Here is a 26,621-nt window from a genome sequence, read left to right on the forward strand (position 1 = left end):
GGCCATTTGTCTCTGAATAATGAGAACAACAGGCAGCACCGTGAAAAGCCACACTGGGGGAAAAGAAATCCAAACCACAAGCCATCAAGGTGAGTTAGTATTTCCGCCCCTGGTTTTGCAAGGGATTAACTATTAATAAAGATTTAACTAATCTCTGCTTTGCCTGCGTGACTGAAATATTAATAATGGCCATACACCCTGTCAATCTGTTGTATTTCCTCCATGGCAAGTCTGCAATAGTGAATACAGCTCCAGGCTGTTTCTATGTTACTGAAACTCACATCGTTGTGCTTTTCTGACCCTTTTTCTCCATCATCACTAAAAGAAAAAGGAAAAAGTGTTTTTTTCCACTCAGACTCTGCTGTCACTCTGCCTGCCCACCATATACTATTTGCCTCCTCATTATCTCAGCCACAACAGTAAAAGTACAGAATGAAACTCCGAGAAAAAGCCTGGCACTATCTTAGAATGCCTGATGTCACAAGAATTACCTAACTAGCCAGCTTCCCTTTTCAGTCAGATTTTGATATGATAGCATGGCTGGAAATCTTTAAAGTGTTTTTAGTTCTGACTTCTGCATCTGTCTCGTTTACATATTTTTGTCATCTCTAGAAGCTTTGAGTTTTATTTGCTTCACTTTGACTTCACCAATATTCTTGTTCATGGTTTAGGTTGTATGAAAGTCTGAGGTTTCTAGAACAGACTAAACCTTGGTTTTCAGGACAACCCACAACTTCTAGTGCTACATTAAAAGCCATTCAGGCGCAACCCATAAAACACGCATCAGTATGGAAAAGTTTATTGATAGCCTTTTTTTCTCTCCTGGTTAGGAGGTACCTCAAATTTCAGGACAACCTAATTTCTAGCCTAATAAAGGTTCCTAGTGCTATTAGGTCTAGCCCAGCTTCTTCCCTGTGTCTCCTCAGTGTGGGAAGCAGGGCAGGAAAGGTGGGCATCCATGACCTTCCTAACAACACCAAAGGAGCTGCGGGGACTTCAGTCACAGGTGCCTTGGAAACAGGCCAGCTACTGTATGTGGAAGCCAAGTGAAATGCATGTGGCAGTCTCGGTATTTTGAGCTCATAATACGACACCAAATTAGAAAAAGAAAATAAACTACATCAGGTTTGACCTTTTCCAGTTCTGGACAAAACTTATTATCAAGGACGATTTTGGCTTTCATCTCTTTTCCATTAATATGTGCCTCCCTAGCAAATATTTTATGAATCCCATTGGTTTCTGTGCAGTAAAAACAAATGTTAAAAGAAACCAATCCAAAGGAAACGGTTTGGCTTTTGGAGTGTTGGGCCTTTTGGTTACATTTTTTTCCTTTGTCTTTTTTTTTTTTTTTGATCTCTACTTTATTCTTTTGTCCAGAAATTACAAAATTGGTTCCTGACTTGGAATACAATTGTTTATGACTATAAATCAGTTGACTTCACTGCTGCAGTGCCATCCAAAATGACTTTGTAATCTGGAAAAAAATAATTGTTCTAAGGAGAAAGGGAGCAGTGGACATTTCCCAGGCTTTTTTGACCTTCTGAGCAAGAACTGGAGCTTGCCTAGTGGTTTAGATGCTAATCTATCTACCCAGTGTGTGGGTGTGCTCTGAGTCACAGCCAACATGTGCACTCACTTCTAAAACAGGGCTTCCTAAATATTTTTGTAAGGGTAGCTTTTGTTTAACTTTCATTTGGCAGAGTCCCACATTGGGAATGGTTAAAAGCTCAGGAAGGACCATATGTTGCATGTAGAGCTGCTAAGAACAACTCTGAAAATTTTCAAATCTTTTTCTCCCAAACCGAAGAAGAAAAACCTCACCCTTCCCCTTAACATGATTCAAGATACTGCTTTTTTCTCACCCACTTGCCAGAAAACCACATCTGTCAGACTTCAAGTGTGCAACAACTGTCTGTCCACAGTGAAAATAAATGTCTTTTTGTCTGGGGTTTTTTTGTTGTTGTTGGGGTTTTTTTGTTTGTTTTGTTGTTTAGGTTTTTTAAGTGTTTTGTTGGTTTTTTTGTGTATTTGTTGTATTTGCTTTTTTTAACCCATGCCCAGTTACCAAAACTCAAGGGGCATTCTGCTGAGGATGTTCCAGGCAACTGTAACCATGTAAGTCTGAGCAAACAGGATACAGTGGCCATATACAGGCAGTGGGTACCTAGAGGTTTCTGCGAGGAGAAGTATTTTTTTGATATTGTTCCCCCTATTACATAACTGGGAACGGGGATAATGAACATGTTTCAGTCAAAGCATCACAGGTGTTACAAATTGCTTTCTCTCTTGGAGGCCCTGTTATTAACCCAGTTACTGCTGGTAATAATAGCTGCTGCTCTGCAAATAAGCCTGAAAAATGCACTGGGGCCAGATTCAATAAAGGGCTTAGGTGACTCAGTGTTAAGTTGATGTAATACCTCGTATTTAAGATCTCAGGCCTTTGAGCAGAGTCTGAATCCTGAGCAATAGATCCATAAAGTGCACAAAGAGTGTTAGGAGCTTGCAATAACAACCCCAAGCAGCTTAGCATGTACCTGCTTAGACGTAGCCAATAAAACTGGCTGGGTGGAGAGAGAAACCTTAAAACCCACCTGTCAGACCTGCAAGGAGATACTTGCATTTTGTTGGGATCTGCAAACTGGATCCCTTCCAAAATATAACTTTTTGGGCTTTTCCCCACTCTTTATTTATTTTCCTTTTTCTTTTTTTCTCCTTCCCTTCCAAGAACTGTGCAGGACTTATGCTTTTTAACGTTCCCTCTTTGCCACAGCTGCCACACAATCATAGAAGACCCTGCTGCTAAAGCAGTGACCTGGGAATTGGATGTCCTAAGTTTGGTTCTCTGCTTTGGCTGCACAGTGTGCGTGGGAAGGGGGCTTCATTTCCTGCCCACCCTCCTCCCCCCGAGCTGATGCCATTAGCAGCTCTAAAGTAGGTCAGTGTGAGTGGGCTGGAGGGATGTGCTCCTCATCCTCCATCTGCAACTGTGCAGGAAACATTTCAAGATACACTAGTGCATAAAGAGAAAGAGCATATTAGGCAACCAAGTCATGTCTCCTCATGCTCAGAACACGCACCTGGCATGAGTGCATCCAGGTTTCTGGCCCTTGTCTCTCCCCAGTTTTCTGTGTTTTAACCACTGGTGGTAGAATGGGAATGACAAGAAAAAGAAGTCCCAGCAGGGAAACTAAAACTCAGGCCTGTCCAGCTCTGTGTGGAGTGAGTAACCAGCACCAGGCAGGTGGTGTGGTTGAAGTGGGACTGCCTGCTGCCAGAGTAGCTTGGCATGGCTTTCTCTCAAGAGACTGGAGAGATTTGAACATTTCCTATTCAAATAGGGAATGAAAATCTCCAAGTCTTCTAAAGTAAATACTCAGTCTGCTCTGTAGTGCTCGGGCAGAGGAGAGGAATTTTGATTTTGGCAGCAAAAAAGCAAGAGTCGCTGCACATAATAAGGTGAGAAATACCTCCCTGAAAGCTGAGTATGCTTAGAGTACACTTGTGGGACCAGTTTTCCCTATAATAGTCTTAGTTAGGGATATGTACAAAGTGACCCTTGAATTACTCGCTCAATTCCACTAAGATTGGGACATCTCAGGATATGTACAGCTTCAAGATCTTGGTAAACTGAAGAGCAAATAAGTTTTTGAACTTAATCACCACCGGATTTATTGGGATTTTAGTCTTAAATGTCTCAGCTGGGCCAAGTCCCAGGTCAGGAAAATACCATCAAAATGCATCTGACACCTCTCTCTTTTTAAATGAGCAGCATGGGACAGAGGCTCCTGCAGACTGCAGTGCTCCAAACTCCATGCCTCAGGAAGGAAACACCATGTGAAATTTTGTCCTCAGTTACCTCATTACAACTTTGACAGCATAATAGGGCCAAAAATATGATAGCAGGATTGGTTTCAAGGGTTTCTTGTTTTGTTTTGGTTTTGTGTTTTGATTTTTTGTTCTGTTGTTTGGTTTTGGAGTTTTTTTGTTTGGTTGGTTCTTTGGGTTTGGGGTTTTTTTGTTGTTGCTTTGGGGTTTTGTTTGTTTTTTGTTTTATTTTTCATAGGCAAGGATATGCTATGGTATGGTGAGAAATACGAGTAGACCCCTCACTACCAACAGCTCTATGTGGCCAATGCAGTAGAAATTCTACCCCTTAGGAATCCAGTACAGCAGAAATCTCACAAATGTGATTGAAGAAAAAAATCTCAAGAGTCAGAAACCTTCCCAGACCCAGGACTGCAGTGGGCCGTAGATGTGTGCACGATGCCTTTGAGATGTGACCTGTATGCTGAGTGATAATTGCAGATGTATTCTGAGTCCATTTTAAACGTGCTTCTGCTGTTTTCTCCCTGAACATTGCTTCCCTTTCTTGCAAAGTTAGCCTAGGCCAGCCGCCCACTGGCCCTCAGAGCCCATCTTCCTGCGCAGGGAGCTGAACGCCTGCAGCTGCTGGTAGCGTTCCCACCCGCGTTACCACAGCAGCACAAACAGCAACACATTAAACACAAGGACGCTGTGCGGGCAAAGGCCCTGCATCCTCGGGGTTCTTGAGCAGCCTTTATGCAGCTGCCAGGCCCCTGGAGGAGCCTGCAGAGTCCATGTGTTTGCTCCATCTCCTTTTCCAGCTAAGCCTGGCATTTTTATGGGACAACTAAGGTAACGTGTGCAAAATGAGTGGTCAGCACTGGTTACAGCAACTTTATGTGGAGAAGCTTTTTAGCGCCCATTCTACTCAGAAGGAACATAAACTGTTTCCCCAAATATACTTCTCTGTAACCTTTGACAGGTGCATTTGTCCTTCCTATATGCCTGCCTGGGCTCCACCCTTGCATAAGCCCTTCCTCCAAAGATAAGTCAACACAGAGCAATTCACATGGAAGTATCTTTCAATGTGGCTCTGAGTGGAGAAGCATGTGACTAGCATGTGTATTACTTTTGTCTCGTTTTCAGTTTATTTTTTCTTCCTTTGGACATTTCTGATCTTCAGAGAAAGTCTGGAGTGATACAGACTTCATTTCCTATTAGCTGACTACAGCTATAGGTTGCATTGACATACACTGATGTGTTAATTTGGCAAGATATCAAAAAATAAGAGCCAAAAAAGCTGACAGGCAGCACAGTTCCCTGGAAAACAAATTTCCTGAAATAAATCTTTTGTTTTGACAGTATGACAGCTCTGTTCAAGAACTGTATCTGTCTTGGAACAGTATATTTTGATTTTTCCAAGACATGCAATTTAACTGTGTGTGACATTTTGATTTAAGATGTGCATTTACTGGAACTTACAAAGAGTGTGCTGGATGGATTAGAAATTGATTCCCCATTAGGTTTTAAAAAGGTAGCTGTTCATCAGGAGATAACTAGGGCTGTTTTTCTTGTGATCCACCTGAGACCAGTTCTTAGTTTGACGTGATTTAATGTGTTAATCCACAATCCAAACAAGACAAAGGAAAAGAAGTCTTTACTGGCAAATTTGAGAAGTGATTATAAAAGTGATGTTGTTAATAGGGAATCACCCTGCTTTGAGGATGATCATTCATTTAGAAGTCTAAAAGAATGCATTCTGACATGAGCAAACAAAACCTTTAGATTTGAAAATTTTAAAAAATGAAAATAAAATGAGACTGAGAATGAGCAAATGTCTGGGAAAATTGTTTCAGATAAAGACTTTTTAAATACTCCTCCTAGGCAACCACCACATTTTTGTCTTCTCAAGACAGAGAGAGAACAGAAATCTCCCACATCTTCTCATCAGCACACACATAATACTACAGTGCTGTTCTTAGACAGCAAGAATGAAATATATTAATTTTACAATGTTTTTTCAAATCTGAAATCTAAGTAAGCCACCCTGAATTTGTGTTTGACATTTCATAGCTGAGAAACAGTCATCAAAAACAAGGAAACAAAAAAAAAATCCAACCCTCGCCCCAAACACAAATAATTTTTGGTTGAAATACCTTTTTCGGTTTTAACACAAAGGTGATTTGCTTTTGGAATAATTGAAAAAAAATAAGTAGCTATTAACTGTGTGACAGAAGATTAAAGTACAAGCACAAAAGCATTAGGGGTTTTTTTGAGGGTTTTTTGTTTGTTTGTTGGTGAGTTTTTATTTCTTTTGGTTTGGTTTTTTTGGTTGTTTGGTTTTTTGGGGGTTTTTTAATAAAAGTTTAGACCACTGTATTTTCGTCATATGCTCTTCTAGAGTTAAAAAAAAAAAAATCTATATTTGGGCTCTGGAAATGTACAAATATTACCTAAAGAAGAAGCCTAACATAAGATATTCAAAATACATCAAAAAATATGAAACCATTATTAAAATAACTAATAACTCAAAGGGAGAAGTGCAAAAAGATAGTTTCTGTTATTTTCCTTGAAAATTTACATCTGCAAGCAGATATTTGGGAATACCTAGGACTATGCCACATAGTTTAGAAGTCTGTTTATTGCTTTCTAGGAGGAACTACATATTTGATACACTTTTTGCTTTCTAAGAGGAGTAAAATCCATTGTAATGTCTAATTTACTATTTTTCCTTTGAAAGCTCCCTCTGCCAAGAGAATTTCTAATGGCTTCAGCAAAATTTGCTCCAAATACCTGGTGAAATAGGGCTACAGACCACCAAAAACCCCAGCTCATATTCACAAGGGAAGAGAAAGTATTTGCCTGTAGACTGAATAACCTGGCACTACAGCATGAGACCACCACGGTTCTATGAAAAACGCCCCATAACTAACCACAGGCTAATTTTTCAGTGTTGTGACCATCCTGGTGTGTCTTGGAGGTCAAAAAAAAAAAAAAAAAAAAAAACAAAAAAACCAAAAAAACAACAAAACCCAAACCACAAATATCTTAGTTTTTCCTCAAAAGACTTTTAGAGAGGCAAATGGCATTAAGCTGAAGGCACATGGAAATGAGTCGACACAGACAGCTAGACCTTTGGTTCAGGTGTAAAGTTTTGAGTTTCTTGTTGACTTCACACAGCAACAGGTAGCAAACCAACAGCTCCCAACAAGTAGGTGCAGGCTTCCAAAGATGTACCGTGCTCATTTTGCTTAGCAGAAAAAATTTCTTGAAAGATTTAGGTATTTATTTATAAGCAAAAATCTACAGCAGGTTGGCCTCTTGGAACAATCCAAGAAACCCCTTCATTTTGAGCTGAAAAGCATCACCCACTGAGGCATAATTTGACTCTTTACAGCTAGAATGGACCCATTCAGTGCTCTGTTGGTCTTTTTAACATGTCAGATACACAGCCTACCTGCTCTGGGCAAAAGCTTAATACTGTAAGTGCAGTGAGGCTGGTCCTCCACATAGTCCTTTGTTAAGCCCATGGGGTAACTCAATTGGCTTCAGGGGGGTCACTGCTGATTCATGCCACCAGAAGGTGCAATTAGTGGACCCAGCTCATCCATCCTGAGGCATTACATGGCTTCCTTACTCCTATGGATTTAGTTCCTTTGGGCTTGATTTGAATTCTCTATGCAACTTTTTCAATCCCTATAGTGCCTCATGTCACATTCCCGTGACTTTGACAGCCAAACTGAGACTGAGAAATCTCTCTCTCACACACACGCAAATACAATGACACACAGTAAGAAATTGAATTTCATATACAAAACTGAGCCATTTGAGAGGTCCAGTGACCTTTTATGTCTCCCATTAAAGGCAATTGGATGATTTTAACCCCCAAAGATTCCCATTTTCTGTTTAACATTAAAGCGAACAACAGAAAGAAAAAAACCCTATCACTTATATTGCTGAGGTTACAGCAAAGCTAAAAATAAAGTATTGTCATCCTGCTTTTTAAAAACCTTTAATAGGACACTAGGCAGCAGAAAGGAAAGTAGGGTTTGGTTGGGTTTTTTCAATAGCACAGATATTTTAACTCCAGGTTTCATTTAAGCTCTGTTGCAGTCTGTTGGTTATGAGCTTCTAAGTCAGCTCAACAGGACACTGTGGTAAGGATGATTTTTATCTCTCTTGCCTTTTGCATATACAAAGTAGGGAGTGGAAAACAAGACAAAACTGAAAACATCTCTCCACAGGTAAACTGCATCTTTGCTGACATCCCAATAACGAACACAAAGCCCTGTACAAAGTGATATTTTTACACACAGAACAAAGACAATCCTTCAATCTGGAGTAAGTTTCAAATAACCTCCTCATGAATTTGCCAAAGCAAGCTAGGCCATTCAAAAAGCAGTATTTCTTGAGTTGAAAGGGAGAAGGAGTTTTTTTTGCAATGAATTTTGTTCTGGCAGTGCACTGAAGTGGCTTCAGGACATACCAGTTCCATTTCTACATTTGCTTAATATTTTGTTCAGACATGTCCAGTCCAGACTTAGTTACCCGACTTCATTGTAGTCAGCTACATTTCTACCTTTCTGTCTTACTTGTCTTTGGCATGCTGGAAATCTGGCTTGGTTTTTCACTAGTCTTTTGAAACATTCCCAGGCATTTTAAAAAACAGTGTGTACAGACTTTATTTGGTTTGTTACCTGTATTATATTTTCTGGTAATAAAAACAAAATTTCTGGCTGGCAAAGAAGTTCTGTGACAGTGTGGTATCAGGAAGGAGGGATGGATTTGGGTATATTCCCACTGTACCCTAATCTCAGCTGACTTTTGGATAAAATATCAAGAAAGCATGCTGGTGTCTTAGGAAAAAGAGGCATTGCATTGTTAAAAAAACCTAAACCATTAGTTTTAACCACACCATGTCTTTCTTGAAAATGCTTTCTTTGCGCTCCAGTTTGCTCCTTAAGTTACTAAATCAAAGCTCGTTGTTCACATTCCCACCACACAAGGAGCTCCACGCCACAGCACTTTGCAAATACAAGCAGAAAGTCAAAGATTAAAGAAAGTTTCTTCAAGAAGCTTTTATATTCGAGTTGTGCATACCAGCATCCTTTCTTTTGCTTGCAAGCACACTAATCGTATTTCAATTGCATGCCTACAACATAAAGTTAATAGCTTCCTTATTTCCTTATTTTAGCATTTCCCCTCTACTCCCTCAGTCTTTTCAATTATACAACCTAGATAATTCCTTTCATTTCCTTCCTCCAGTGTCCTGTTTTCATTTCTTACACAAAATCATATTTGGTCACTTACACTTTTCTTGAGGATAAGCACACGGCAGCAGCATCTCTTGCTCCACCATGGTGCTGTCTGTTGCAGAGGTCAGTGGTCCTTGGAATAGCGCTTTAAGAAAATATTTTGGAAAGCTAAGCTCACTCATGCAGGCTTCTGATCTTCTCCAGTCCTCTTGGCTTCTGTGTGCTGTCACATGTTATCCTCCCTCCTGAGAAACCTGTGAAACGAGTCTGGCAACACACAACTTGTGTGTCAGAAGAGTTTTAATTGATTCATTGCAACAGATACCCACCCTCATTAAAAAAAAGCTGTTGAAAGGAGTAGTCTCTTAGCGCCTCATTTGAAATTACAGAACCTGCCCAATGTCACAGCTGGTGCACTTTAAAGGGAAACTACTTGCTGGGTTTGTGAATACACAGGAAATAATTTCAAATCAATCTTAACGTGCCAAATAAACCACAAATAGCGGTAGAGTTCAGATGCTTCTGTGCTGTGGGAGAGCAGGAATCCTTCTGCTGTGCAACGAGGTGGTGAGGGCTGCCTCTGCATCTCTCCAAGGCACGATGTCCTGTGGGACAAAGCAGCTCCACATTGCTTTACAGAGGCCTCTGTCTCCATGATCAGCCACTCTGACCACTACTGAAGGGGAAAAATCTTGTCGGCCTGATTTCTGAGGAATGCATCCTCAGGAAGGTGAGGTTATTAGTGCCTCAGTGCCTGCAGGGAGGATTCCTCCGTGCAGCAGCCATGGAGGTTGGTCTGCCTTTCAGCAGCCCCTGTCTATCCACCCAAGGTTCAGTGAGGAGATCCCAGCACTGCAAGCCCCTCTCAGCTCGGTTAAGTTACCATTTACTTGTTACCCCTGTGACCAAGAAGGATTGCAGGTGGACCCTGAGTCTGATCCTGTATCAGCTTCACACCAGGTTGCATCTTGTAGTACTCCCACAACAGTTCCCTACTGCTTTTACAAGCTGGTGATACCATCTCCAAGTGAGGCTGTGGTTAGCAAGGAAGCAAAAAGAGGAGACATGGGATTTATGCCTGAGTGTCTCTAATTTGTCCTGTCACCTTGGGCAAATTGCTTTACCTCTTGGTGTTTCTGTTTCCCCATCTATACCACATGCATAATTACAGTTCACTTTCTTTGGGAAATGCTTTGAAATCTCTTTACAAAAGGCAGCATGAAAGAGGAAGCTATCATTATTGTACACTTGTAAAATATTGGGATGTGGCAGACAATAAATACCAAGCATATGAGATTTTATGCATATAAACTGTTTTGTTTTAAAAAGAACTTGACCTTATTGTAATAATGATTTTAAAAAAGAGATACTCCTACAGAGTTTGGCAAAAGCTCAGATTCTGTTTTCACAGTGGAATGATGAGAGAAAAATCTAAATCAATTCTCACTTCTAGGAACACTACGCCCTCCTGGAAATAGCAAGTCCACCAGAGGTTCCTCAGTGGAAAATGATATAATATGGGAATTTCCTGCTTTTCTCTCACCTAGGTTAATAAAATCTCTCATTTTACAGCCTGTGAGTACTTACATTATACTCAATAGGTCTAAACCCTTGCCTTCATTTTCTTTCTCTCTGTTTGAAAACAAGCTCAACAAAGCTTACAAAGATCAGTTTTGTTTTGGTTTATTCATGTGCAGGTAAGATTGAACAGATTGATGCAAAGTTCTTTTTTCCACAGGTTGAATTCACTCATATGGGAGCCTTGTACTTCTTTTAATACTTCAGTGAACGAAATGAAGGAGGCACCCAGAGAAGTTGTGGATGCTCCGTCATTGTAAGTGTCCCAGGTCAGACTGGTCAGTACTTTAAGGAACCTGGTCTAGTGAAAAATTTGCCTGCCCACGGCAGAGGGCTTGGATTAGATGATCTTTAAAGGTCTCCTCCAGCCCAAACCATTTTGTGGTTCTGTGCATGTATTTATCCACTTCTGCAGTGTTGCTCATTGGGGAGCCTTCCTCAACGAGGAGAATTGTAAAGGGCACAACAGTGAACTAATTTTCCCCTGGAGTGTAGAGCAAATAATTTTTCACCTGCTCTACTTGGGAAGACATCAGCAGCTGGGCTGTGAGAAGAGCAGGAGGATCTGCCTTGGCTTTCCTGCCTCTGCTGCTGCTGCCATAATCCATGTACTTTCACTGTGAGGCTGAAGGCATCTCAAATGATGGCAACATTCTTGAGATGATACACTGAGGACTCATATAAGCTTGAAAAGTAAAACAAGCTTGCAAAATCTTTCAGGAATTATATTGTTTGTGTGGTCTGTGAAGAAGCGAAGTTACTGCTTTTTCCCTCTGCATCCTCTTTCTGTAGGACATTTCTCAATAGATACCTGTTTATCCACTGTCTTGCTTAGACTAATATCTTTAACATGGGTGATAGCACAGAGATTAAGCTGGGCAACACTGAACTGAAGGTAAGTGGATGTGGAGAAATAGCTTTTTGTGAGATGCCTCCTGATTGCACATTAATACTGACACATTCTGAAAGCTTACTTGAGTCTTGAAGCATAATTCTCTACATGACTTAACATGGCCAGCCAGCATTATTACAGACCAGGATAATAATGCATATAATAAATGCATAACCTACTTGCTTCTTACTCCGTAATCCACTAACTTCAGAGTCGTGTTCTAGGATGTCCTAAGGTTACTGCACTGACAATTTCTAGTATGGGGTGAATCACTTAGAGCTTCAAGCTCAGAAACTCTTGAAAGTGCGTTTGCAGAAGAGTGTGTATTCATTTGCATTGTCTGAATACATATAGTTGCAGTAGGTGACTTCTCAATAATCACATTCTCAAATGAAGCACATTATCAAACTTATATTGGGCATCAGATAAGCATAGTCCAATTTGAATTTCAATGGAAAGAACTGTTATAAAAAAAAGAAATGCTTTCTGCGGAGAGATAGTATAAAAATTACACAAGCAATACTTTAATTTTTTTTTCTCTCTGTGTAATTCTGCCTGTGAATGGAAGAGGTAAGGAATTAAAACTGTTCCCCAGTCTTTGGAACTAAACGGCAGTGTGTGAGTTGATTCCAACTTTTTACAGCACAGAAGTGAAAAGTATCAATTGAAGCTGTGCTGTTTGTTTGAGGTAACACTCAGATAAGGGAATGCATTTGATTAAACATCAAATCCTAAAAATCTGTAAACCTAATAAGTTAAGTGAACTACTATTGTCAACTTCAGCCAAAACACCAGGAAGAGTCAAGTTTACATACAATAGCATTCTGTTGCAATCATGAAATTAAGAGTATGAAGAGGTATTGGCCATCTATGTCTTTGGACAGACTCCAAACACTCAAAGTGAAGCATACGTTTGTATGTCAGTTACTGCAAAGAGTGCTCAAATGACAAACATCCCATAATTGTGGTTCTCGATCTCCCAAGAAGCTCATATCTATAATTATAATCATTGTCTGGATAAAAAACAAAAACAAACAAACAGTGCAGGTTTACAGTAACTGGACAATTGATGCTTGTCTCCACTTCTGTCACTGAAGTGACAAAATAACCAAGTCATGCTCTCATCTGCTGCCTTATAATGCTACATTTGCCCTCACCTCAAGATCTTGCTGTAACCTACAATTATGTGTCATTAACCTTCCGTGGAACTGACCAAAGGTTGTTCAATTCAAGGCTGATTTGGGAATATGCCAAAAGTCTGAGGGTGGACCCTAACTGGCATTCAATGGAACAGGTTTAAGCAACTGTTTCTTTAAACAGCAAAGATTTTCCACCACAGGTAATAACTCTGTTAACCAGTGCTATGTGAAAATCAAGTCCTGAATACATTGGTGCAGAGAGGCATGTTATAGTGCCATCCAGACCATTTGGGTAGTCTCTGTCTTTCTGCTCTAACTGAAGAACCTTACATTGATTAATTCAGTAGAATAGTGTTTGTTTGAAAAAGGCTTTCGGGTATTGCTGCACAGGTTACAGGACTGGAGCAAGGAGAGGAAAAGGAGCCAGAGCTCTGTTTCAAAAAGATGAAGCTCACTTGGTGAGAAACTGTGCTGAAGCTGCTGCCTTGCCCTGGAAGCAGTGAGCCAAGAGGGTATGAAATGCAGGGATGCCAAGCACGGCATTAGGGGAACACACATCCACAGCAGCTGCGTGCAGGTGGGAGGCACAACACACCCTGGGCCCAGAGCCGCTGTGTGTAAAAGGAAGTGTTAGGAAGTGTTACCTTGTTCCACCTGTGTGTTCAGAGGAGAGGCTGTACTGAGTTCCAGACACCAGAGGTGTAGATCCCTGTGTGTGAGGTGGTCAGCCCAGGCTGTCTCTGCAGTCATGGAGAGAAGCAGGCACACTGAGGGCGTAAGTTGTGTCAGCTGTTCCAGACACGTCCTTTAGGAGGAGGTGAGCCATGCCCTAGTTCCCTTTGTGCGCTGATTTGTTCTCTGTTGTCTGTAAAGGGGACTCCCCCACGACCAGTTCTGAGGTGAATTTCTACAATTACTAAGATGAAGTCTGCTTTCCAGATGCTGCACAAAACCAAATAGATTGCATTTGTTTTTCTAGCTGCACTTTTCTATTTATTTTCTCAGAGAAGGAGATGAAAAGTTTCCACTAAGCTGTGCCCTGCAGACTCCAGGATGGTGCTGGAACCATGAAAGCAAGAGGAACACAAAGCAATACACAGCAATGGCAGTGCTGAACATGTCACTGCCTAGGAGTAAAATTAGGGGACCTGCACAGACTACCTGAAATTTACCCTAAAACAAGATTGCTTGAACATGATACTAAACTGTTGAATTTTATTTTGTGAGGCTTTTTTTGGTTAGTTTGTTGGGTTTTTTTTCATTTAAATGAAACAGCAACTCAATATTTTGATTTCTCAAGATCACAAACCGAATGCCATCACAAACTTTTAGCCAAAATCTAATTCAAGCATCCACTGGCAGTGTAATTTCTGTGTGATATGTGTTTGCTGTCAGATACAAAGCAGATTTCTGAAGAGCAAAGAGTGGTAAGATAACTTGGTACACTGGTTACTTCATCTGGCGTAATTTCGAGGAATGCAACTTTAAATACCAGCCCATTCAACACTACTATCAAAGTTTTTCCTCCTAAACTTCCAGTTCCTGTAGATAAATGAGCAAATCCCTTCAGGCTGAAAGGACCATGAGAATGAAGTCAGCCTGCTAAGCTGCTGCAGAAACCTGAAGGGCTCCAGGGACAAAAGGTTGGGGGGAAGTGATGTGCTTTCCCACTCTCTGTGAGGGTGATGCAATGTGTTGTTATCCAGCACTACTTTTTTTTTTTTTCCTATCTTCAGCTCAAGGGATCAACAAACACACCTGAAAGCAGAAGGGATGTGTTTAAACACAGGACATGTGAACAGATTCAAACCTCAGACTTAAAACAGGCAAGCAAAAAGACTGCATAAGGGAAAAAGGAGGCAGTTGTAGTAATTGCAAGGGCAAAACCATGCAGAATAATGAATCCAGCAATAAATTGCTGCCAGCACACACAGATTTCCAGTTAAGTCTGTGGGCTGTTCCACTGCCAAGTCCTGCCTGTTGAGGGGGGCACAATCAGGTAGAACATTTTTTTAAGGATTAAGTTCTCTTTCCAACTTGTCTTCTCTCCATATTTGGTTATGCTGTGGTGTGAGTGTTTTCCTGCCTGGCTGGTGAGCCAAGAGGGCTGATGCCTGTGTTTGCTTCTGCTGTACACTCCCACTTGCAGCAGTTCCCCTCACAGCCCCACTGACTGGCTTCATCACTCGAAGATTTGAATTGCTCAGGTCTGTAGCTGTTTGTTTTGCCAGTAGTGACTCATGCTGCTCCAGTATGGATGAAATAAAGTCAGATGGAAACTCTGAAAGCTCCATGTTAAAGTCAAAATGTCATACTCTGGAGGTAAAGATTATTCTTGCTGAAAAAAGGAGGAAGAATCAGCCCTGGAACTCTTTATAATGACAAATAAGGGCAATACATAATAAGTTCTCTTTTAATGCTCCTACATTAAACAGAAAAGGAAGGACTTTATTTGTTGTTTCCATTCAAAATGTTTTGGTAGAGAGCAAGGTGTCCGCCACTGGTTGTGCTGGGACCCTTTTCCACAGTTGATCTCTGTGGATCACCCTAAAACAAAGGAGTCAAGAAGCCCAATTAATGTAGCTCAGAAAGGGAGGATACCTGGAGAAAAGAAGGCATAGATAGATCCCTTGGTTGTGAAACCCTCAGTTAGGTGCCCCCCTCAGAGCCCATTTGCAGCTGCTCCCATCTCTTGGAGCATCTGAATGTACTTCTGGGACTAGAAGCCTCCTTGAGCAGTATGGGGTTAGGCAAAAGCAAAGCTGGCTAAACCCCCTGTTGGGCACATGCTCCTGCTTATAATTTTAAATGATTGTCTGGAATTTAATCTATTTTTCAACTACAATTAGCATGAACTGGCACTTCCTCACCATTAGTGCTGAAACTTATTTTTGTCATGAACGAAAAACCAGAGAGGTATAATAACAAGAGGAAGAGGATAGTCTTGCCTATTAGTCAGTGCATGTAGCCAGGTTCTTTTAGAAAACAGTAATTAAGCATAAATAGATTAGATCATAGAATCACAGAATATCCTGAGTTGGAAGGGACCACAAGGATGATTGAAGTCCAACTCCTGCCCCTGCACAGGACACCCCAAGAGCCACACCATGTCCCTGAGAGCATTGTCCAAGCTCTTCTTGAACTCTGTCAGCCTTGGTGCTGTGACCACTGCCCTGGGGAGCCTGTACCAGTGCCCAGCCACCCTATGGGTGAAGAACCTTCTTCCTGATATCCAGCCTAAACCTCCCCTGACACAGCTTCAGGCCATTCCCTCGGGTCCTGTCACTGGTCAGCACAGAGAAGAGATCAGTGCCTGCCCCTCCTGTTCACCTCACAAGGAAGTTGCAACTGCAATGAGGTCTCCCCCCAGCCTCCTCTTCTCCAGGCTGAACAGACCAAGTGACCTCAGCCATTCCTCATTCAGCTTCTCCTCAAGGTCCTTCACCATCTTCACAGCCCTCCTTTGGATGCTCTCTAATAGTTTAATGTCTTTCTTATATTGTGGCACCCAAAACTGCACACAATGTTCAAGGTGAGGCTGCCCCAGTGCAGAGCAGAGCGGGACAATCCCCTCCCTTGCCCGGCTGGCGATGCTGTGCCTGATGCCCCCCAGGACACACTTGGCCCTCCTGGCTGCCAGGGCACTGCTGACTCATGGTCAACTTTCCACTGACCAGGACTCCCAGGGCCCTTTCCATGGCACTGCTTTCCAGCATCTTGTTTCCCAGTTTGTATGTCTGCTTGTGCCATTCTGGGTGCAGAATCCAGCACCTGTCTTTGTTAAACTACACGCAGTTGGTAGATAATTCCAATCTTTGCTGGAAATGATAGGCAGGAACTAGAGGACACACTGAGAGTATTAAATGTACAGGAGATTCCTAGTATGATTTTGTATGTCAACTGGAAGAAGGGGATTATTCCAAGGGGAGGGTAAAAATGCAACCACAAACATTCATTAAAAAAAATTAAAAAACTGATCATTTAGGGTGTAAGAGGTTGCTCAGAGTTAGCTGGAGGGTTTAATTACCCTGCATTTCTTGGATGAGTAAGCTTCTTGACTTCTTTTCAATGTGCTGACCAGAGGACATATGTAAGCTTCACTGTATTTAGTAAATACCTTAGGGTAGATGAATTCCAGGTGACATCCACATGGTTTCATGCAGCAAAACAGTGACATGTCATCGCCATCAAGTTATCATCACACAAATTGTCAACATGGCCATGTTATTCACTAGTGAGTGTGACACCTTAATGACATGGAGTGACATTTTGCTCCTTTTCCACGCCTATAAGTCTCAGAAGTGTGGCTCCTTCCTAACCTAGTTTTAAGTTCCATCGCTTCTTTTGTTTTGACACACAAGCATGACTCTTGCACACACACTACAGAGCAAGCAGTCCCTATTAACTATATCTCCAAATTTTATGAAGGCCTAACACAGAAGGAGCTGGACACCAAAGGATCCTGAACAGCAATAGGCCCTGCAGAGGTGGTCCAAATTTGGGCAATCTCTGATTAAAGCTTTAACCGTATTACATTATGCCATGTTCAACAGCTGAAGTGAATTTGAAGCTCCAAATGCATTAAGCTTTACGCTTAAGGAAGGAGCTAGAAATACTCCTGTACAATTCTCTCTGGGCTAGGGAGTCAGATGTGTCCATGCAGACCAGCAAAGAAAACGTCTCCCAGTCAGTCAGCAAGACAATGGGACATCCTCTATTTAACCATCTCAGTAAGAACTGTGCAAACTACGGGTGAGGATTGAAAGTCAGATAAGTGCTCAGCTAGAGATTTGTTATCCTTAGATGAAAGGAAGTGACATTTGGTACACATTAGCTTAGAGAACAACAGCAAGAAACTGTTGTTAACCTTGCACAGGACTGGTATTTCAAGAACACGAGTTTTAGAGGTTTGCTTGTTGAATTTAGTCAGTCTCCACTTATGCTCATTACATATAGATGGCTTCATCTCCACATAAGGCTCCAGATTTCTCACATTTATGTGTGATATGCTCCATACCTTAGCACTTTGAAGTCCTGTACCCATTGATGTCTTTGCAGCTATGCATAGACATACAATTTTAAGACTTCTTTTATATTTTCAAAAGCTCTCTGCACTAGGGGATCACATCTAGTTTATTATCCACTCGGCTACTAATTTCTTTGGTATCTGCGCTTTGCTTGCTGGAGATCAGGAGAGTCAACCAAAGATATAAATAAAAAACACAGTCTAGGCTTAAATTTATTTTCTTCATTCAGGTAGCAAGTTAAATATGTTGTACAGTAGATGAGGTTGTTGGACAAAGTAAACGTAAGTGTTTAAAAGAGAATATTTTAATGGTTGATCTGACATTAACTTCCAAAAGATGAAATACTTATTCACATAGCTATTCAATTTAACTTCACTAAAAAAATAGTTTCGATTCAGTTTCTTGCAATGATCATGCTGATTTTATGGTAACATCTGAAGGAAATAAGAAAAGTTAAAGCTCTGTTTCTTCCACTATGTAGACATACACTTCTATTATTATGCTTCAGCTTACCAAAAAGATATGTGGCTTATAAAAGGACATCTGTGATAAAAAGCCAGCATATACCTCTCAGTATTTCTGCTGTTAACTGCCCTGACCTTATGAATCTGCAAGGATGCTGTAACTAAAAATCTGAGTGTTCTTCATGTAGGCACACAATCCAGCATGGAGATTGAAAGCATTATCTAGAGGGTCTTATAACTTTTATAAAAATCTGTGTGAGCAGTAAATATTCACAGCTAATAGAATGCCCTTAGAGCAGAAGATGCTAATGTTTCCTGGGAAACAGATCAAATTTGTTTATTATCCACACAGATACCTCTCTGCCTATGAAGAAAGTGCCTCCAAAGGAAAGCACAAATATAACACTGAAGAGTTTGAAATGCATTGTCTTAAGGTGTTTTCTTACTACTTTTGAACAGTATAATTTTGAAGCCATACATTCTAACCAAAATAGCTGATAACACAAGTTAATCCATGAGCTGATGGAAGTGTTTCATTACTCTTTCTTTGATAACTCTCAGTGCCTTGTTCTTACACTGACAATGTCTATTTTCTTTTACTTGTGGCTTTTTTATTATTTGGGTGTTTATTATTTTTTTCTTATTGTATTTCTTAAATAATTTGTAGTTTGCAATCTGATCTTTTTTGACATGCTCCTTAGGACCAGGTACAGTTTGTAATTGAGTGAGTGAGAAAAACAGAAGTGAAATGACGGTCCACTGGTAATTAAGTAAATAAAGGAGATGAGGTAATTAACAGGAAACTGATTCTATTCTTGTTTGGCATATATTTTATGCCATGAGAAAGAGGACTCTTTTTCTGTGTTTGCTGTTAGATGCAAATATCAGTGATCACTGCAGTCCAAATGCTGTGTAGCAAAGGGTTTGGAAAGAAGTGTGAGCTACCACTGTGTTGTGCATTTCTGCTTCACATTTCAGGCAAGATATCCTGTTTGGTGATTTACATCAAAGTAATATTTGTTCCATTTACTATATCTAGAGTCATACAAAACCACATATAAAAATAATAGATAACATAGCTGATACCCTGTCTCTGAGCAAAGATCCACTAACCAAAAATCCCAACCCTTTTGCAGGATTTTTTGGATACCTTATTTCATCAGTCAGTGTCACCTCAGCAAATAATGTCTTTCAACAGCTAATGATGTAAGCAGGTGGGATTTCTTGCTGTGAGTCAGCTTCATATTCGTGCACTTGCACTTCATTAGCATTTTAGTACAGGTGAGGAGGGAAGTGACTCTCCCAGTTCCTGTACTTAGCCTTGGCCTGAGAGAGCACCAATTGGATCAAACTCCAGCCAAAAAAAGCATTCAGTCCATGGAGTAAAAGAATCCCTGAGGTAGGGATTTTGGGCATGTTCTGTAGAGCCTCTCCTCCTGCTCTGCACTGATTGCTAATGTAGACATGGCCTCAGAGTGCTCGGTGTTTCTACTTCGGTAAAATGCTGGTGAGTGTTTTGGTGGCCAAAATACATCACCTCTGACAGTATATGTTTCTTTAAAACAAAAGGTGTTGGGGCAACAGACCATATTAATGGAGGGAAGTGTTGGCAGGATAATTGAAACAATTCAGTACCAGGGAACTGACTGCAGTGTGGAGGCTGGGGGCTTTTTGATTGACTCAGTTCCAATTTCTTACAGGATTTTAGCTTTTTCTATATACTAAGCTAAGAACTAAGGTGTTTTAACTTTATCAAAAATGTATTTTAAAGTTATTATTCTGTTTCCAAATGAGAATATATTACCTCAAAATAAAAAAATACAAAAACTAAACCAACAAAACAACCAACGAATGAACAAAAACAATTTATCCTCTAAATCCATGGAAAAAACATCCACGATTTTGAAATACCAGAGTTTCTTACAGGACTAGATTTCATTTTCAAGGAAGCTCTTTTCTTAAATTATTTCTGAAATGGCACAACTATACCAGATATGGCCAAGTACATGTTTCAGAACAAAACCATACACTCCAATTCCTTTCAATAGCTGCTGCCACCTTGCAACCCCTCTATCTGCTGTGAGCTGTTATTTCCCAGGAAAAGGAGGCAGAAAATTAACTTGTACATCCAGATTTGTGGCAAATGCCCAAGAACCCTCACCTTTGCTCCCATTAGCTTGTTCTCCTGCCAAAAAATTCGACAGTGCTCTGCATTCACGAAGTTTTGTGCATTTGCGAAGAGTCAAAGAAAACAAATTTCCTTCTAGTGGTGCAGGCTCTGCCACTTCCAAGGAGGCACATTTCTGAGCAGGCAGAACAGCAAATATTCCCTTCCTTTCCTCAACTAATGCCCTGCCACCACCCACAACATTTGGACTCCTCCCAGGGTCGAAAATGACAGTTGTTTCTCTTCTCAACCTGAAAGATGTGGCATTAAAAACATTAACATGAAGGTGTGTGAATCTTGGAGAGCACAGAGCTTACCTGCCCTGCCAAGGCAGTGGAAAGATTTATAGTTTCTAATTTATTTGGGTTGCACCTCTTTTAATGTGGTAAAAATTATATTGCTTTTTAAAATCTTGCTAGTGCTGTTCCCAGACAGGAATAAGCAGATGCTACAACGTGATTTTTCAGGGTAGTCACACAGCAGTGTGTGCAGGGAATTTAGAGCTTGTACAACAGTTGGTCAGTTCTCATGATACAAAATATCTGTGCAAGGCTTTGGACATTCTGGTAGAATATCTCAGGTCAGGAACGGGCTTTGCATTTGACACCAGTTATGGCCATTTGTCTGCAGGCATTCTGGTTTTATTGGGCAGTCTTACCTCAGTTTCTGTGCAACTTCTCCCTCTTGCCACCCAGCAGACAGGTTAACATTTCCAGTAGAACAAAACCCTCCTGTGATTTCAGCTGGGACACTGAGAAAGAGAGGGATCCCCTCAAGGAAGCAAGGACCAGAGTGGGGGAAAGATGCTCAGAGTGGGGAAAGATCAGGGCAGTGGTGCTCAGCTGAAATGGTTCAGACAAAAGCAACACAAAAGAAACCAGAGAATGTTTTTCATCATTACACCTTGAGCGATGACAGCTGAGGCTTGATACCATGAATACATGAGAGGCAGTGGGATGATTTGAGGCCTGACTCAACCTCCTGGTCAGCAGGGGTGGAAGTGCTGGGGCTGACCTGCCGTGGCCATTTGGGTAACCCAAAGGCAATAATCTCATTTGAGTAATTTCAAGGTTTTCAACAGTTTCTTAATCTGTGGGTAGCCACCCTGCTGTGTCATGCTTTTTAGGGAGAGAGAAGCATCTTCTCCAGGAATGGCCTGCTTCCTTTTCTCCTGGCTTAGTTTCAGCAGCTCCTTTTCCTGCCTTTGCTGGGCATGGAGATAAAAAAGAATGATATATGTGTATATATATGTTTAAAGTTGCTGTTTATACTGGAGAGAAAGGAGAAGGTTGATATATTAGCAAAAAATTAAAGAACTTCCTGAAGGTCGTATTAAGACATGCTTCCTGACACCAGCTTCTGTTAGTGAATGGACTCTCAGACTGCTTTGGAATTCTGCCCATGTCTAAGAGCTTTCTCTTAACCCTTGGCTGGACTAGTTTTCAAAAGTCAAATTGCAGACAAAAAAAATCAGTTTGCCAACATTGTGCACAAAGCACAGGTTACTACTAACTCTTGCTAAAGAGCAGCCAATCACAATGTCCTGTGACTCAGTTATTCATAAACTGGTCTAATTTTCCTGTGAAAACTATAAAGAAACTTTCTAATTGCTCGTACACAAATGCTTTTTTGATCAGCTCAGCTCTATATTTGGAATGAGCTCTCATGAACCCGTTGGCAGTGAGTCCTTCTCATATTTATATTTTTCATTCTGTCTGAGTTTAGGGGAAACATGTGTCATTTATAAATTGGCTTATTATAGCTTTGAGTTGAGCTCATATGGGGAGCACACTGATCTAAATTAGAGTCCTTCATTATTTTAAATTGTAGCCCTAACAGAGGAGCTAAATACACAATTATATACTCATAATAACATGACTCTGGCCGAAGGGCAGTGGGGAGGTGTAAGATGCTGAGTGAGCCAACTGGTCAAGCAACAACAGAAGTCCTTTGTACAGCCAGCCATTTTCCCCAGGGTGTCCTTGAAACCCAAAGAGCACTGTTTACATTAGAAAACCTTCCCACAGAGGAAGCCCAGGCTGGGTTTGAGCACTGGCTAGCCTTACATGGGGGCTTCTCCCTCCCTTCACAGCTCTGGTGATACCTGGCAGCCCTGGCTTGGCTCTGAATATTGGACTGGCCTTTAGATGTCAGCTCCAGTCCAAAATGCCCACCTATCCCTGTGCACAGGAAAACAGCTGACTGTGACAGTGCATTACTGATGGATTTCCATCACAGTATTATGCTGGGTCTCTGGGACTTCAGGTTAAAATTTATGATGTTTTTAATGAGATCTGGGATGCTTCTGGTCTGGGGAGCTGGAAGCTGAGCACAAGCAGACAAAAGCACTTGATGCTTACTAGACACCCTGAAGGATAGGTCCTGCTTGGAAAAGTCTCATGAACTGAGAGTTAAGCATTCACAGAAAAAGAGGAAAGATAGCAACAAGATGTAGGTCATGCTCTGGAAGAGCAGATTAGGGATGGATCATTTGCAAATGCCATCCAGCTGGCAGCCAGTCTTGCCCTCCTGGTAATGAAATACATTCAGCATTTGCTATCAGTATGAACACAGTTTAAGATTATGTATAGGCTGGACTTGCAAAGCATGACTTTTCCAAAGGCACAGAATTTTTTAGCTTGTCTTCCTCACACATTTAGAAGTATGTACACAGCCATCGATGCGTACTGCAGTGCAGGATAGGGTAAGATGTCTATCACATTAGTTATTGAGATAGGTAAAGAAATTCTTTATTCCAAAGCTCCATTTCATCAGGATTATGAGACATTTCTGATTTGTATCTCATAAGATACCTATACACATGCATTTATAGAATGTCCTTAAAATATATCTCATCAAAAAAGTTGATGAACCCAGCTCATGAAATACTGCAAACCTCCACACTACTGCACATTTAATGAGGGACACAGCAGAACACGAGCTCAGATTTAACTTTGCTGTGCTTAAACTGCTTCTCAGTTAGAGCAATGCAAGGGGGATTAAAACAGGAGTCCAAATTGTTAAGACTAATTGCCCACTGGAAGAGGAAGAAGGGGATTGCAACTTTCCCTCCTAATTTGTTTCTCCCTCTTCCTATCAGGCTGGACAACTTATCTATGTGAGTGCTTCTGCACCCCACAAAAGGATAACACAGCCTCCATGCACTGAGCTCCCTGTGAGAGATAATGTTCTCTGGGTCTGCTCCGGCCCCAGGGCATAGCCTGAAGCAAAGGATGTAGTGGTGTTTAATTTGCATGACCTACTCCTTTGCAACTAGAAAACCAGGCCAAAAATAATTGCCTCGGGGTCTTTCCTTTGATTCTTGCTTGAAGGTGCTGTAAAAATACAATACAAGATATATATTCAAGCACCACTCACAGATCCAGTTCCGAATAGAGTGAAGAAGAGAGGAAAGGAAAGTGTCAAGAAAGTCAGGGCACCCACGATTACATGTGTATTCAAAGTATGAGTATTAAAAAAATAGGAAGAGGAGAGCTTAAGCTTGAGTAAAGCTCAGCTGCAATACACAGTAACCACATCATATTTCACACACAAATCCATGAGGAAATAGATCTCCTCAAATTCCCTAGCTGGCACATTGTCAGAGGCCACTGTTTCCTTCACAGCTTCTTCTACATAAGAGTCTGTAACATCACCATTTTTCTCAGCAGTTACACACACTTATCTGATAAAGATTTCCCAGCGTTTATCTGGATACGTTGGGACGTTCTGACCTTGAACGAGAATGTTCTGCACTTCCTGTCAGCCAGAGGCTTTTTTTTTAAGTGGGGTGAAAGGAATGCATGCTGTGGGAAAGCAGGCACTTCGGGAGTCGGTTATTCCTCCCTGCCATGAGGTAAGACCAAGGAGACCTTGTGCAAGAGCGGGGACCTGCGGGAGGTTCGGTGCCAGAGCACGGCTCAGTCTCACGCCGGGGAGAAGGGGTTAGTGCCTCATTTGTCAGTCCCGCTGAGCTGCCGAGAGCCAGAGGGCAGGGATTCCCACCAACCCGAGTCACTTCAAAGGGATATGCTAAATATATGCAAAGGCTGTGAAATCAGATGCAATAGGGAAAGGGAAGGCTGGTTATCTGTGCACCTTCTAGAAGGCTGTGCTGTGCCGTGTCCTCAGGGGGGAAGAAAAAGGCTCCTCGGGACACCATGTGCACTGGGTCATGCTTGCTGTGTCCTTGCTTCTAAGCAGAGCCAGTTAGTCTTTTTTTTTTTCCTTTAGCAGTAATATTAGGGCTAAAATCAAGAGAAAAGAAAGTCTGTTGGCTCAGATCAGGACGAATTAGTTGTCAGAGCGTTCTTGTCAAGATAGGGGGAAATAATTGTTGTGGACAATACAAGAATTCAATCATGCTTATGGATAGTAGGGGCCAGTATTATGTTGCCATGCATTTTATGCAAGGACATGGCACATTCTCGTGTTCATTATCAGTCAAAACTCTGATTCAATAAAAGATGAAAGAATTACATTAATCCACGTCCCCTGCTATTTTGGAGGACAGTTGACGTCTGATCGCAAAGTGCTCAGAGGTGCGTGGTGACCCTGCGCAGAGGAAATGGAGAAAACAGGTCTCCTGGTGCCCTGAGTGAAATAGTTATGCAAGAACCAGGCACAAACCACTTCATTATCTAGGGCAGGCACCGTCCCCAGGGAAGGGAAAGGCAGGGAGCTGGAGGCCAGAAGGAGAGGTGTCGTCAGGGACTGGAGCGTGCAATGCAATGTGGCAGCAGAAGACAGCGACCAGAGAGGCTTCTTGTCAGGGAGGAGAGATGAGTAACTCTGTCCAGGTGACTCGGCTGAGGTGTGACCAGCAAAACTGCACTGAAGTCTGGGTACCCCTCTTCTAGAAAGCCAAGTCTGCTTTCTAGTTTCTGTCAAATGCCTGACCAGTGGGAGGTCAAGTGATGCCAGCAATGTTTTCTGAGCTGGGAAGACCGACTTGTCCAAGGTGGGAAAACCAACTTGAAGAAAATTAAGAGAGCTTGGGTAAGCTACAGGAAATTTCTGTGACAAGATTATTTGAAGGGTGGAGGTGAAAAAGGGAGATAAGTCATCTAAGGCAGAGCAAGCACTATATTACGTATTTGTACAGCACTTAAAGAGTGATCAGACATTTTATAGAACAAATAAAAATCCATGGTCTGAGACCCTTATGCTCTAGTCAGAGGCATAACAGGATGCACGACTGAAAGAGTGAAAGGCAAGAAAATGGAGATTGAGAGATATAATAACAAGTAATACGCTGAAACTAAGACAGGACAAACTTAAATTGAAATTAAAATTCAAATAAATCATTAGGGCCATTGCAAAATCATCCAAGAAAACTGCTTAAATATTCCATTTATCACACCTGAGCAAAGTGTCGTGTATAGTATCACCTGCAAAATGTGTGAAATTATTTCTCCCTGGAGGAATTCACAAACTGTTTCACACAGGAGAAGGAACAGAGATGGGGTCTCAGCAAGGGGAATACAGAAACAATGCAAACAGCAGAGCACTGGACACAAGCATTGGTCTCGATGGACATTGTCTCATTTGCCCACAGAAAATGCAGAACAACCACTGTCATATGAAGACCCATTACACCAGTGATATGTCACTCAACTGGGGTTCTCATAAATACCAAGAGTGTTTCTGGAAGCTCGCTCTGTTGTGTCAAGCATAAAGGCTGGGCCTGTATCCTGATTTCCAGAGAGATTTGGGCTTGATCCTTTGTCTTCTTGCTTCCCAGTAAATCATCTAATACCATGAAACCTGTAATACGATTGTGTGTCCCAACACTACCATCACACTTACTTTATAGCTGTTCAAAAGACAACCTAGGATGCAAAATAGCTGTTCTTTAGTAACATTTTTCTCTAATATTGAAATATTGGATGCACACAGGACCATCTTATAGGAATTTTATGCCAGGAAGTCCACTGGTGTAATTGCTAATTACACAAGACCTAGATTGGGATCAGCTCTCAGGGCAACTTTATTGATTTCCTCATTCTATTTCTGATTTCTTACACTCATTCCTCACTGACTTAGCAGCAGTGAAAGTAATGATCAATGTTAATGCCTAGAAAAGTTGAGGCAGAGAGAGAAAAAGACTTCCCTCACATTCAGCACAGCAAAATACCCCTGGGAGTAAACTGGTCAACATCTTCATCACTAGGTGAAGTAACGATGTTTGCAACATATGCCATCTTTCAAAAAAATTTTCATTGTTCTGCTTTATAAGTCATATTCCACAAGTAAACACATTTGTCAAGAAATTGGTGCATCATTCACAATTTTG

At 41.3% G+C, this 26,621-nt stretch overlaps 1 protein-coding gene and 1 long non-coding RNA gene across 3 annotated transcripts in view; one reads left to right on the forward strand and one right to left on the reverse strand.

Moving 5' to 3' along the window:
- Positions 1 to 9,296, reverse strand: part of PTPN3 (protein tyrosine phosphatase, non-receptor type 3) — a 165,221-nt gene extending 155,925 nt beyond the window's left edge. The window contains exon 1 of one of the 2 annotated variants that reach the window (XM_017739102.1): positions 9,115 to 9,296. In XM_017739102.1, the coding sequence (XP_017594591.1) occupies positions 9,115 to 9,241 (127 nt within the window). In that variant the 5' untranslated portion in view covers positions 9,242 to 9,296. The remainder of the gene's footprint in view (positions 1 to 9,114) is intronic. The other variant, XM_017739103.1, reaches the window with a different exon arrangement.
- LOC108447877 lies at positions 7 to 15,696 on the forward strand. Its single transcript, XR_001863578.1, has 3 exons — positions 7 to 89; positions 10,798 to 10,893; positions 13,674 to 15,696. It is a non-coding gene; the product is annotated as an uncharacterized LOC108447877 (long non-coding RNA).
- Positions 15,697 to 26,621: the final 10,925 nt, after the last annotated feature.

This window comes from Corvus brachyrhynchos, unplaced genomic scaffold (assembly GCF_000691975.1).
Source record: "Corvus brachyrhynchos isolate BGI_N302 unplaced genomic scaffold, ASM69197v1 scaffold7, whole genome shotgun sequence".
In the NCBI taxonomy this organism is placed as follows: Eukaryota; Metazoa; Chordata; class Aves; order Passeriformes; family Corvidae; genus Corvus; species Corvus brachyrhynchos.